At 39.9% G+C, this 13,951-nt stretch overlaps 1 protein-coding gene across 1 annotated transcript in view; it reads left to right on the plus strand.

Moving 5' to 3' along the window:
- PEPD (peptidase D) overlaps positions 1 to 13,951 on the plus strand; it is a 150,876-nt gene that overhangs the window by 116,723 nt on the left and 20,202 nt on the right. The window contains exon 13 of the mRNA XM_065661257.1: positions 10,856 to 11,040. Within this exon, the coding sequence (XP_065517329.1) occupies positions 10,856 to 11,040 (185 nt within the window). The remainder of the gene's footprint in view (positions 1 to 10,855; positions 11,041 to 13,951) is intronic.

Raw genomic sequence — 13,951 nt, forward strand, 5'->3', positions numbered from 1 at the left:
AAGTCGGTTTATGTGCAGTGTGAAAGCTTTCCTCCTCAGGACACTGGCATTATAGCGTCTGCCTGTAGGATTTCTACCTGAAATTTGTCAAGTTGGAGCTCGTGCTCAGGGGTGTATGCATATCCTCAAGTCCTGCATTTTACTGTCCAAGAGAGTGAGCATTGTGTTGCCTCTGGCTTCCAGGATTTGCTTCCCTGATACATGCTGTTGAGGAACACCTTGAAGGAAATCTCCATCCCAGGACTATCTCTGATAATGGAAGATGGAAGGTTTTTCCATACTGTGGCTGGAAGCCTGTTTATAGCTTTCCCAGAACTCAAGTTTCACATAAAGGCATGGGGTTTTTAAGCTCTTAAATCCTTTCTTCTAGGAACAAAGATCAGCCATTGCAAATTTCATTGATGCCGAGATTGCCATATAATCTTTAAGCAAGAAAGTACAGTCAAGTACACTTCAAAACATGTGAAAATCTAGTACAGTCAAAAGCATTTCAGTCAAAGAAGTAAATGCAAATATCAAGCAAATGAAACATCATTTTATTAATCACATAGAAATCACCTAATCCTTAAAGCCTGCCAGGAATTGGAACCATTTTGATGCAGGTGCTGAATGAATGCAAAGAAGTAAGTAGTTCACAAAGACTGGGATCTTTTGAGGTAAAGAGGCCAAGGTGAGAGGTTTGAAGCAAACAGCCAGTGAGCAAGGGCCAGTAGCTGTCAGGCTTGGATTAAGAAATGTTCTCTGTAGCTGATGGTGCCTCCTCTGTCTCTGCTCCAGCTGTCTTACTAAGGTGAGTCTTGTGATTTGCAGCTGAGAATAGGTGTCTGAAGTTGATTCTCTCAAGTTAGCCATAACACTTCCACTCCATCATTTCTTTCTCAGATTCAGCAGATTCAGGGCCAAACTGTGTGAGGTGCAGAATGATTCAGAGAAAGGCATTAGAACCTTCTGTTGGTCTAACTCTGAGGCTTTCCTTTAAGGAGCTGGAGAAGAGGGCCATTGGAGTTCACTAGAATGAAACGTGACAACTTGATGGTGTGTCATCTGCCATATACAACCTTAAACCAGACTCAGCATGTTAGTATTTAAATTACTGCTGTAGTCACACCTAGAGTTGGCCACTCGTCTTTCTTGTTTCCCCATGGTGGCAGAGGACCAAAGGCAGCTGTGTGTGTTTGTAGATGTAGGAAGCTAAGCAAAGTTAATCCCACCTGGGCTTGAGCTCTGTCTTCCAGCCAGCTGTAACTGCACAAGTGTTGAGCTGCCATGTAAAAGCCTGTGCCTGCTTTTTGTCCTTTCTTCTGATTTCTTCAGTTTTCTTTCATTGGTGTAGCTTCCTAACCACTCTGCAATGGAGGAGCCTAGCTTCACTAGTTTCCCTGTGTACATCCTTTCAAGGAATGTTGTCAATTAGAAGGACAAACCAAAACAGACACTTTATTTTGCAGTGTTTTGTCTCCTCCGTGTTCATCTACTGCTAAAGGATTCAAGTAGTAAAGCTCACGGAGGTAGATACAAGCCCTGGGACTTCAGCAGTTGAATGGTCTGTATATTTGTACAGCAGGATGTAAGCTTTGGGTGGTGTGTACTCCTGAAAACATTTTGATATCTAAATATTGAGTCATGATTCTTTCAGTGAGGCTGTTAGGTGGAGGTAGGTTCAGTGTACCGGTTTCATAAATAACCTATTTTACACAATATAAAATGCTGTAATTTGAATTCAGAGTGGCAGTCTGATTCCCTGCTCTATGTTCTAATAGCATGTCTCTAACAATAAAAGAACAGTGGAGAATTTAGCTCAGGTAGGAGAGTATTAAGACCAGGGATTAGAATAACCCGAATAATCAAAGAACTGTTTAACTGGAAACTAACAGCTAGGGTATTTAACATAGCAGATGATATTACCAGCAGTTACTTCTGTTACTAAGTTGAACACAGTTGTGCTTGGGAACACATGCAAATTCAAAATTTGCAGCTTCACAAATTACTTCTTTTTGTTCATGACAGCTCTTTAACTTCTTTAAATTTTTGATTCTTGTTTGCTTCTATTTTGAATACAGCTATAGACTAATTGTCACTGTATTCATCTAGGATTAAAATCTATTGGACCTAAATAACATAATTGTAACTTATTAATATTTATTCCTTACAAGTTAAGTACAAGGTTCTCATTCATATGCAATGGGTGTTTTTCTCACGCAAGTTGTTAAAGTTTTATGTAGTCCAGAGTTGTACTTAGTAGAATACCATGGGGTCAAGATTGCTGTTGTGCTGTATAAAAACAGTAGCTAATTTTGGTGGCTTTTTAAAAAGAAATTTGACTATAAACTGGGCCTTTTGACAATAGCACAACAGGAAGGGGTGTGGGAGCACAATCTGTTTTATAGTTTATATAATTTCAAAATGCCTATATGAATTATTGTCATATTTCATCCATTCAGATTGTCATATTTTAGGCAGAATGCTGCCGATCATTATTAATGAGCTGTAATATCTAAAGCGAAACAATTCTTCTTAGAAATAAAGCATTAATGACAGGAGTTGAAGATTTTATACCAATTCGTCTGAAGACCAAATGCTTTCATGGCATGCTGTAACCAGTACTTGATATCCACAAATCCTGCTGAATGACACTGAAGTATAATTTTTCCCACCCTTGCAGTTAAGAATGTGTTATTATGTTACAGATAGATTGGAAAATAAATCTTGTCAATGTATGTTTAAAAAAGCTATTGATAGTCTGCTCTCTCTCTTCTCTATGGAGTGGAGTTGGCTGTATTTTTCTTGCCAGCGTTGATGTTCGTAAATAAGTTTCCCTTTGGGTACTAACTCTCTGAGAATGACGCAGAAAAGGCTGTATAGCTTTCCTTGGTAAGTTAATTCTGTTTGTGTCAGTATAAATGGTTAAAGTATAAGCCACCACTTAAGAAGAGAAAGCTGAAGGAGCTAAAGGATGCACAGGCAGTTTGCACAGACAGTGCTTACAATGTGCAGACAACAGTGACAGTTAAGTTGCAGTCTTGATTCTTGCAAGATTTCATTTAATAACAAGTGTCATTGATTACTGGAGGATTGGATCATTGATTACTGGAGGATTATGTTGATGGACACATAACTTATCCTTGCCCAGAATAGCAGTAACCTGTGGTAAGAGGTGAAAAAAAAAAAAAGCATTTTTTTCTGTCAGATTGAGCAGATCCTGCAGTCCCTCTGTGCGAGCAGCAATCTGTTGAAATGCAGGATTTCAGCCTGCGAGTCTGACTGCAAACCTTCTGGGAGCTGCTCTTCCCTGCTGGTGACTAATGTGCAGGAGCTGACCCATGCATACAGTGACCACTGCAATGTTACGAAGACTAAAATAGCACCGAGTTATTTCCAAATGTACAAAACCAGGGACTTTAAAACAGTTGGGCCTTTCTGCCTTGAAATCCCTTCTGTGTGGGTGTCTCTGAGCAGCCCTGTCTGTAGGAACTGCTGCAGTTCAAGGCAAACCTGCAGCTTTTCAGCAAGGCTGAATGCCTTGCATGGATTTTTCTACTACTTCCAGTGGTTCTTCAAAGATGCTGCTTGTACAAAGCAAATACATTTAGAAGTCTTCACTGACTTAGAGCCTAAATTGATTGCAGGTTTTAGCCATTCTATAGTGAATGGGTTTTGATTTAAGGCTGTTTGTTTCTTTAAATTCTTTCTTCCTAACTGTTACAGGTTGTAATATTTTAACATTGTAGAATTCTGATTTTAGTAGTGACTTTGAGGGAAATAAGTTGCTTTTATCTGTTCTGATGTGCACTAATTTTCTACCAGTTAAATATTCAGGAAATGCACTCATTATACATTGTAATTTGAGTTGAAGTACAAGGTTCGTGAATCCTTCTATCTTGACACTGCATCAGCTGTAGCTATTAGAGTGTGAACCTGCTGGACATAGATTACACTCTTTGCCCTCAATCTTACCTAAACAGTCTTTTCTAAGCTTCAAAGATTGGTAAGTTTCCATGCCACCATCACTCCTTCCACACACTTCCCTCCTTCCCCCCATCTTTTTCCTCTTCCTTTTCAATGTACACCTGTTTGGAAGGAACTTGCAGTAAGATACGTGGTGTCTGCCAGCACTGCTCAATCCCAGTGCTGCATCTTTCCAGACACAGAAAAAATCCTCCTCTTGCTCCCTGTCTGCATCTATTCAAATTGCTTCTCTCAAGATTTCAGCATGACAGACTATTATCTTGATGTTGCCTCTGATGTGTTATAGATGATCATGTACAGGGTTTGTAATGGGAAGGGTGGGTTTACCACTTAAAACTTCCATCATACTGATGCAAAAGAAGTATTACAGTGTGCAACTGAATAACATAATGGTGTTGAGTCTTTTGAAAAAGGGGTCTGAATTTCAGAGGTGGTAGGGAGTCTTCTCTGTTTCCCTTTGGGAACTCTCACCCCTGTCAGGCAGGTGCATCTTCTTTGGGAATTGAAGGATGATTTTTGAAGGAGTCTGTCCTTGTTTGGAGCTGTGGCAGTGGCACTCATGGCACAGAACAGGCTAATGTCTAGTAATCCCTGTAGTCAGTACTGCAGGTATCTGCAGGTGTGACACAGCAGCAAATTCAGTATAGTTCCTGTCACCTTCTTAGGACAGGAAAGTTTACAGTCTGTCCTCATCGTATGACAGCCAGTTGCAGCTATGTCGCTGCTGTAAAATACAGCCTAAAATTGCATCCCTAAATTAAACATCCGTTTAGCCATCTGATGCTGACTCTGTGAGGCTTACAGTTACCTACACATTATATGAACCTTTGAACAGCTTCACTGTTGCTCAGACATTGTCAGTGTTTAGTACAGCATTTTGGTTTCTCACTTTCTGATTCCTCTCCCTGTTGTAAAGTTGTCTTACCTTGTGCTGCAAGAAATGAAGTTTGAAAACTGAACTATGACTGAGTGTTTCATCTAGTGGGCTACAAGGAAGCATGATAATCAAAAATACCACAAGTTCTTCTTTAGCACTTGAGTGAAGAGGGGAAAAACCCCTATGTTTTTAGTATTTAAACGATGTTTTGGTTAATTTTTTAAACTGGGTTTGATTGGAATTTTTAGGGACCCATTGTTTTACGTCTGATATGGTCTCTGTGTGTTGGCAGATTTTAATCTGTTCCAGTGGGTTGCTGGCTGGACAAGGATTGCATGTTATGTCTGCTTTTCAGTGGCACTGCCAGGGGACAAATGGGCCTTTTGCCCTTGTCTGTGGACACTCAGAAATTAAATGTAACTTAACCTTAGCACAGTTTAGGGAGAAGTTACTACAACCTTGCCATACTCAATTTTTTTAGTAAGATTGTGACATCTGTACTGGCAGAAAAATCCCACCCTACAGCAACAAAAAAACCCTGCTAAATCATTTGTGGTTTAATCATTGTCACATTGCAACCACAAAGTACCCTAAGTAGCGGCCAAAAAAAATCCTGTTAGGCCTTTTCAGAGCACTTTCCTACCAAAGTGGCTAAATACACACAGTAATTCTAAATTGCTTTTGTATTCTGTTTCTACTTTGTGTTCTCAAATAGCTTCTAATAAAACATCAGAAAATAATCACTGGAATGGAAACACTAGTGAGTTAACAGCGACTGAGGAACAGTTTGTAGTGTGATATGTTATAATAACTCATCTTAATTCTACTGTTTAAAAAATTACAGTATATTCATTAAAAGCTAGGGATGCTTTTGATTTCTGGTTTCACTAGAAGCATTTATTTTTCTCTTTTTGGAACAAAAATCTTCGCTATCAAAAGTGGGATCCAAAAGGTCACAGATTATTGCAAAGATCTGCATATAATGTTTCTGATTCCCTAAACCATGGTGTTTGATCTGAAATTTGGTGGTTTAGCAAACAGATAATTAGGGAGTATTTTCAAGGAAGTAAAAGAATATTCACTTTATCTTTTTCTTTTCTGTCACAGTATCTATCAGATAATATTTAGGTTGATGGGAGTAAATTTAAAAAAACTTTTCGTAAATTTAGTGTATTAAGTTTGCCATTTTAAAATACAGTACCTCATACATCTGTAAACCTCTGCTACACTGTTTGCAGGGTATCTAAAAACTAATAGCGTCCATAGTTATATGTTGTTTAATTCGTGATCTCACATTTCATTATTGGACATACCCACTGGCTGAGCATTGCTGTGTAGTTCATTCACTGTATCTCAAGGGATTTCAAATGCTTTGGTTGCTGTAAAAGGTGCTTTTTGTCCCAGCCTCTCACCCAAGCACATGCTTCATGGCAGGTAACAAATTGCAGCCTAATGAGCCTTAGTAACTGAGCTTTCCTGGGGAGCCAGTTGCTGGTTCAGTGACCTTATTACCCAGTATCTCATTTGGCAAAGAATTAAGAATGGAGCAGACACATCATCAGCAGATTTTCCTGAGTGCAGACTCATTTTGGTACAAGCTGTCAAAGTCCAAGGACCCTCCAGTCTAGCTTTCTTAAACCTCATCTGTCAGTGGACTATAATTGGTTTATAAATTGGCTTAAAGATAATAATGGAACTAACCTTTTTACACAAAAAGCATGTCTGCAACTATGATAAACTTCGTCAAAGCTTAAAAATAGTAATTCTGAATAATACAGGAGTAAAACATCCTAGTGAGTGATTGGTGGTGGGAGATTAGTGCAGACTGGTGTTGCAAGACAGTCAGCCGTTGCAGTAACTCGCAAAACTGATGTTAGAGCCACTTGTGGAAGTTGTTTTGTTGTGGTTTTTAACTGCTTTTTCTTGCAACAAGAATGCTAATACGGTGTTTGACTTCTGCTGCCTCAGCTTGTGGTGAGGGACAGAGCTCTCCACTGGACCACCGCTAATCCAAAAAACTGAAGTGCCTGAACATCCAGTAACATCCATGAATTAAGGATTCTTTATACGAAATGTGTTCATTCAGCATTGTTTAATTAGTGTTTTTTTCTTCACATCTGCTCCTTTGGGGCAGATTGTTCCCTGTCTGCCTGCACAGAGGCTTCTTTGTTACTGTTTTCTTTGTTTTAACATGCTAAAGCTGTCCACACAGAGATGCGTGCACAGACATCCGAACAGAATATAGGTATCTCTGTGTTTTAACACAGCGATTCACATACCCCCACTGCAAATCCTTCTGGCACATCCAGACTGTTAAGTTCCATGTCATGTGAGAGTACTGAATATTCTGGTCATGGCTTTCCTAGACAAGTTAGCTGTGATATTTAATTTGTCCTCCCTTCACTGCTTTCTGCAATTATTGGAATTCAGTATGTGCATAGGAAAATTAAATTAGCAAAATGTGAGGCCTTTTGCTCTTCAAGTTACTTACTGGTTAACTTAAATGGCAGTTGCCATGCCAGCCAGTCCCAGAGATCTGAGTTTGCACAAGCCATTGTATTATAAAGATTCCAATAACCAGATAAAACTAATACAATTTTAGGTTTAAAATAATTTTGAAGAGTTGTGTACTTCTGTTTACTGTATATTTAATCTATACAACATATTATCAATATACTTTAGGTATAACATGGACTAGGAGATCTTTCTTGAATTATGATGCTTCCTTTCTTCAGTAGATTGTATTCCGTACTTTTAAGTAATTGCCCTATTAATTGGCCTGTAAAGTAGTTCTTTCTCTTCACGTTAATGTTTTTAAGATTATAAGGGTACTAGGAAATGTTTGAAGATTGGCATTTATGTCTTCTTTCTTTGTCAAATTCCCTGTTTAGAAAAAAAAAGAGGGGGAAAGCTGTTTGTACCTTATTATTAAAGTTTATTCCTAGGATGATGGGAATCAGCTCATATCAAACAAGGCAAGGATATTGCCATTGTTTAAGCGAAGACTAGTAAGATCACTTCACTTAGTTCACTGTCTCTAGTTAGCTTAAAAATATCCTCATGTTTTGTCTTAGCACACTAGTAATAGTCTGTGTAGGTACTACTGTATTGTACAATGCTTGCAGGTTAGGTAGTTGGGAGGGGAGTGGCTAATAGTTGGAAATACCAACACATTGTATTTGTAGTAGCATAAAACGTGAAGCCAGACCATAGAATAGAAAATGCAATCTATCTATAAGCATTTTTTAATTAAGATTAATTGAACACATATTTACTTGTAAACCAAGATTTGTACTATTTACTATTCCAGCAGTAGCTTAATTTCCCTCCATGTAGACCTGTCCCAGTGCTGTCTGCAGCTTCTGCAGTGTGCATGAAAGAGCTGGAACTGAAGTACTTCCCTTCTTTAGGAAAACTGAAGGCACTGGCTAGATGGTAAGAGGGTGGTCCAGATCGTTTTGCTGGGCTCTGTCCGAAGCACTGCTCTTGTTCTAAGAGAGAGTTTAAAGCTTCAGGTTTTCCATCCAGCCTCATTATTTGCTTCACAGTGGAGGCTTGTGGTGTCCTCAGTGTCTAATGAAATAGATGAACAAAAACTGAACCAGATGGAGAACACAGAACTCCAGGCAGGAGGAGGAGTGAAGAAATAGTCATGCTTTTTCTCAGTGAGAGAAAAATAAAAAAGTAGAGGTCATGGAAGAAGGGTCTCTAATCAATTTGCTCAGTGCCCAGAAATACTTATGGTTTACAGCCTCAGCAATCTTTTCAGTTAGGGCAGTAGTGTCATTCATTTGCTCTGTTAAACTTCTGCAGACAAATGGTTATGTATTTTTTAGTAATTTTATATCCGATCAGTTTAATCCTTATATCTCTTGTTAGTTGTACCTCTTGGTTTGATAAAGGTCACCCTGTTTCTGTAAGTGGAGTCAGTGGATTTGGACTGAGACAAATAGTACCTGCACAGCTGTACAAGGCAGCTGTGCTGCAGACTACAGGCACCTCATCTTAAGCTGATTCAGAGCATCCAGAATATGGTTGTGGTTTTGTCTTCTAGCAGCAGAGTTCTGACCTTCATTTATATCAAGAGAGGATGAGGCTTCGAATAGTTGACCAGGTCAGAAATTTCATATGGCTTTTCAGTCATGGCGATGAAAATAGAAGACTTGTGGTAATACTCAGTTAGGAAATAATGGGAGAGATTTCAAAAGAACATGTAGTGTCTCCAGAAAGAATATTGAAGGCTTTTACAGTAGTTAATGTTGACTGCAGAGTACAGAAGCTGAACTGGGAGTTACACACAGAAATTCTGTATTCCCACAACCACAAAGTAAACAGGAAAGCAACTGTGATTCAGTAATACTCCCAGTTTGAAATCTGCAATATTGATGTGATAGATAGTAATGATTTCAGGTTTCCATGCAATATATTGGAGGCTATTGTGAAATAGCTTTAAGGCATAGATGAATCTAAAGAAGTCAAAATTGCAATGCAATCAATGTTCAAAAAGATAAAAAGATAAATTCCTATAAAATATAATTACGTAGAACATGGTTGTCAAAGAATAACTTGTTATAGTTTCTTACTGAAGGAAGACTAAATTCCATTTTTAAGGAGGGAAAATGCAAGAGTAGCACATTTTGAACAGGAAGGCTGGATTTTGTGGGTGAGCATCACTCACATGGGCACTGTTGGCTTTTCTGAGGAAACCAAGAGTTTGTCCAGCATATTGTTTGTCCAGCATGTTGTCCAGCATATCCACACCTCTGTCTTGTGCTCTTGCTTGGGCTGGGAAGGTGCTTCTTCAGCTGCAACATACTGAAAAGTTTGATCTCTGGGTAGTCTGTTGGGGAAAAGGAGGCTGCCTATTAACGATCTTACATGCTGAGCTGATTCCCAGACAGCATTAATGGGACCATCAAGGTGCATCGGTTTCTGTGCGGATGGTGTACAAGAGCGAGCAGTCCCTTGCTCTTCACTTTGGTTCTGATCTCTGTATCAGAGCTGTATAAAACAACTGAATTTTATTTAAGCACTCCCACAGGATGATTTTCTTTCAGTCTTTGAAGCCTCAGTACTTTCAGCAGAAAGTGCTAATGTAATTATGAAATGGCATTCATGTTCGCAAGACCCTAGAGCTGATCTTCAGTAGGATTAAAGCAAATGGAACTTGATGGGGTTTTGGCCTTAAAAATTGCTCATTTTTTATTTGTTTAATCATGCCAAAATTGAACAAGGAAAATATTCTTCTACTGTACCTTAGCCCTAGTTGTCTTGACTCTGCAATCGCTCTGTTGATGATGACTCAAAGCCATAGTGAACTAATTAAGACAGTACTGTGTTACTAACAAAAGAGCTGCTTTCTTCCTCCCTCCTCCCCCAAGCAGTTTGTCAAACAAAATTGTATCCTATACCAAAATAATAGAAATCTAATGTATCCTGGCACTCTGTCTCTAGTCAACCAACAGTATTTTGTAATGCTGTTCTAGTACGTATATTAGAGGACTTGTGTTTTACACAGCCCATTAACACAAGGGAATCATCAGTTTCTGGAAAGCGTCTTTGCCAGAAAGATGTAGGTTTTAAATCTTCTGTGTACATAGAAAAGTACTGTCCATCTCAAATGTTTTAAATAGCTATGATCATTATTGAAAATAATAGGATAGTAATATTTTATGCTCTGCATTTTAAATAACTACATTTTCCAGTTTATATTCTTTTAGAAAACTCACTGATACATTTGGATCTGCATAGGCATGATTAAATACAGTGTCTTAATATATTTTCATGTGAATCTGGCTTATAAGGTTCTGCTGCTTCTCTCATTTGTAGATTTCTGTGCTTCGTATGCATGGTAAGATGATTTTGTCATGTTTATAGTATTTTGGTGCTAATATAGTTGGTCTTGCCACCTTTGTTTTTTATATAAGCAAACGTGTTATATCTGCTTTTGGATAGTCATCTTTAAAAACTTTCAGCAATAGTTAACTCAGCTCCTTGTTTCTGCTCTCTAAGGGGTCGCCTGGCCTGATATGCACCGTCTGGCTGACAGAGTCCATCTGGAGGAGTTGACTAAAATTGGCATTCTGAAAGGCAATGTAGATGACATGGTGAAGGTTCATCTGGGTGCAATATTTATGCCACATGGACTTGGACATCTACTTGGAATCGATGTGCATGATGTTGGAGGCTACCCAGAGGTTAGTGTTAGTCCATTCTCAACTGCCTTACAGATTAACCACTCTCAATTCTACCAGTGTTTTTGTTAGCTTATGTATGATTAGCCTGTTGCATCGTCCCAGAAATAGAGCAAATATGCACTTAAGTGTGTCTTTTTCTGTATGTGGTATTTCATGCAATTTTCTTTAAGAGAATCTGTTAGTTCATTAAAACATAAAGCTCTTACGTGGAGAAGTCAACTGATGCTGTCCTTCTGGCATTCTTAATCTGCTCAATTCCTACATAGCTTGTGTTGTTCCTCCACGAGTTTCCACTGTAACATAGTGAGACCTCACTTGGAGTATTGTGTACAGTTCTGGTGTCCTCAACATAAAAAGGGCATGGAACTGTTGGAACAAGTCCAGAGGGGGGCCACGAGGATGATCAGGGGACTGGAGCACCTCCTGTATGAAGACAGGCTGAGGAAGCTGGGGCTGTTCAGCCTGGAGAAGAGAAGGCTGCGTGGAGACCTCAGAGCAATCTTCCAGCATCTGAAGGGGGCCTATAGGGATGCTGGGGAGGGACTCTTCATTAGGGACTGTAGTAACAGGATAAGGCGTAATGGGTTCAAATTTAAACAAGCAAATTATAGATTGGATATAAGGAAGAAGTTGTTTCCTGTGAGGGTGATGAGGCACTGGAATGGGTTGGCCAGGGTGGTTGTGAATGCTCCATCCCTGGCAGTGTTCAAGGCTGGGTTGGACAAAGCCTTGTGTGGGATGGTTTAGTGTGAGGTGTCCCTGCCCATGGCAGGGGGGTTGGAACTTGATGATCTTAAGGTCCTTTCCAGCCCTAACTATTTTATGATTCTATGATTCTATATCACTTAAGCATAACCTATGGTGTCACAGAGAGCATTTAAGTCCACCTAAGACCTATAGTGGGGAGACTCACTTGCTCCATTCCAGATGTGAGGCAGCTGTGGGAGCTCACTGCTGCACCTGGGCTACTAAATTTCACTGGCTGTGTCATATGGAAACAAGCTGGCTCATATTCCTTGAAATCTGATTTCCAGTGGCAACATGGGCACCAGTGTTGATGTGTTGTCCTGGAATAAGAATAGAAAGAGAAACCAGCAAGTCTTCCAGTCTTTGAAATGTGAAAGAATGTAAGCTCTTGCATTCTGAATTTCTGCAGAAAACACAGAATGATTACCTTTTTCCTTGAATTAACGCAATGGCTTATGGCTGTGGTCTGAGAGCAGAATGGGTAAAATTCTGTAACCTGTGAATAGGAAGATGTTTGCAATGATGTTGAAAAACATTTCTAAGGGGAATTGAACTTAAGGTTTGAATAAAGAAAGGAAGCTTACAGCAGCTTCTGAAAGATTTCAGAAGGATTTTCTGTGTGTTATGTTTTGGTTACTTGAGGGTAGCTGTTTAAGGTTTTTTAATAATAAAGTAGGAAAATTTATCACTTGTCTTCTCTCTTATGTAAGATGTTCTTTTACAAGAACCTGAAAAAGAAGTTAGGGACTTTTTAGGTGCAGTTTAGGCATGTTTTGGAGCTTGTTCATATTGGATGAACAGGCAGCTGCAGCTGGTTTCATTTTGCAGGCAGGGAGCAAACAGTAGGTTGTATTTGAGGGTACTCGTATTCATAGTGTACTTACTGTGACCAGTACTGTGATGGCAATGTATTAGCATCAGCTAGTAAACGTACATGTAGTAAGAATGAAACAAAAATCAAAAGCAGCCTTATTCTGATTTTAAAGTTTCTTCACTAGCTAATACAGAAAGGGTGGATGTTTGCCCCTCTGTCTCTCCCAAGTGCATTCTCTCTGTGTACAGATGGAGACATTTAGCAAAGCACAAGGTATGTGATTACTTGCAGAGTTCATAGACTTAAAAATCCAGGACCCTAATGTGTTGCACGCCTTCACTTAGATTGTTGTGAATAACCTTGCTGAATTTGAAGCTTGCGAATGAAGTTGCTAAGCCACTGTCCATCATATTTGAAAAATCATGGCAGCCAGGAGAAGTTCCAAATGACTGGAAAAAGGGAAATATAACCCCCATTTTAATGAAGGGGAAAATGGATGACCCAGGGATCTACAGACCAGTCAGTCTCACCTCTGTGCCTGGCAAAATCTGGGAGCAGATTCTCCTGGAAGGCATGCTAAGGCACATGAAAAACAACAAGGTGCTTGGTGACAGCCAGCATGGCTTCACTAACGGGAAATCCTGCCTGACCAATTTGGTGGCCTTCTATGATGGGGCTATGGAACTGATGGACAGGGGTAGAGCAGTTGATGTCATCAACCTGGACTTGAGCGAAGTATTCAACACTGTCCCACACAACATCCTTCTCTCTAAATTGGAGAGACATCAATTTGATGGATGGACCACTCGGGGGATAAAGAACTGGCTGGATGGCCACATGCAAAGAGTTGTGGTCAATGGCTCGATGTCCGGCTGGAGACCAGTAACGAGTGGTGTCCCTCAAGGATTGGTGTTGGGATCGGTCTTGTTCAACATCTTCATCGCTGGCGTGGTGTCCTGGTTTACCAGTAGCTGTTTTTCTCCTTCTTAGTAGCTGGTGCAAGCTCTGTTTTGACTTCCAGCCTGGTCAGAGAGCTGATAAGACCGATTGTTTTTAACTGTTGCTAAGTAATGTTTATTCTGGCCAAGGACTCTGTGAGCCTCATGCTCTGCTGGGGATGAGGGGAGGCCGGAAGGAAGGAGAGACAGGACACCTGACCCAAGCTAGCCAAAGAGGTATTCCATACCACAGCACGTCATGCCCAGGGGGGTAACTGGGAGTTACCTGGAAGGGCGTGGGCTCTCTTCAGGGGGGTCGAATTCATTCGGCAGTGGTATCGTATTCTCTTCTCTTGTTATTTTCTCTTATCATTATTGTGATTGGTGGTAGCAGTAGTGATTTGTGTTATAC

This window comes from Lathamus discolor, chromosome Z (genome assembly GCF_037157495.1).
Source record: "Lathamus discolor isolate bLatDis1 chromosome Z, bLatDis1.hap1, whole genome shotgun sequence".
Taxonomy (NCBI): Eukaryota; Metazoa; Chordata; class Aves; order Psittaciformes; family Psittacidae; genus Lathamus; species Lathamus discolor.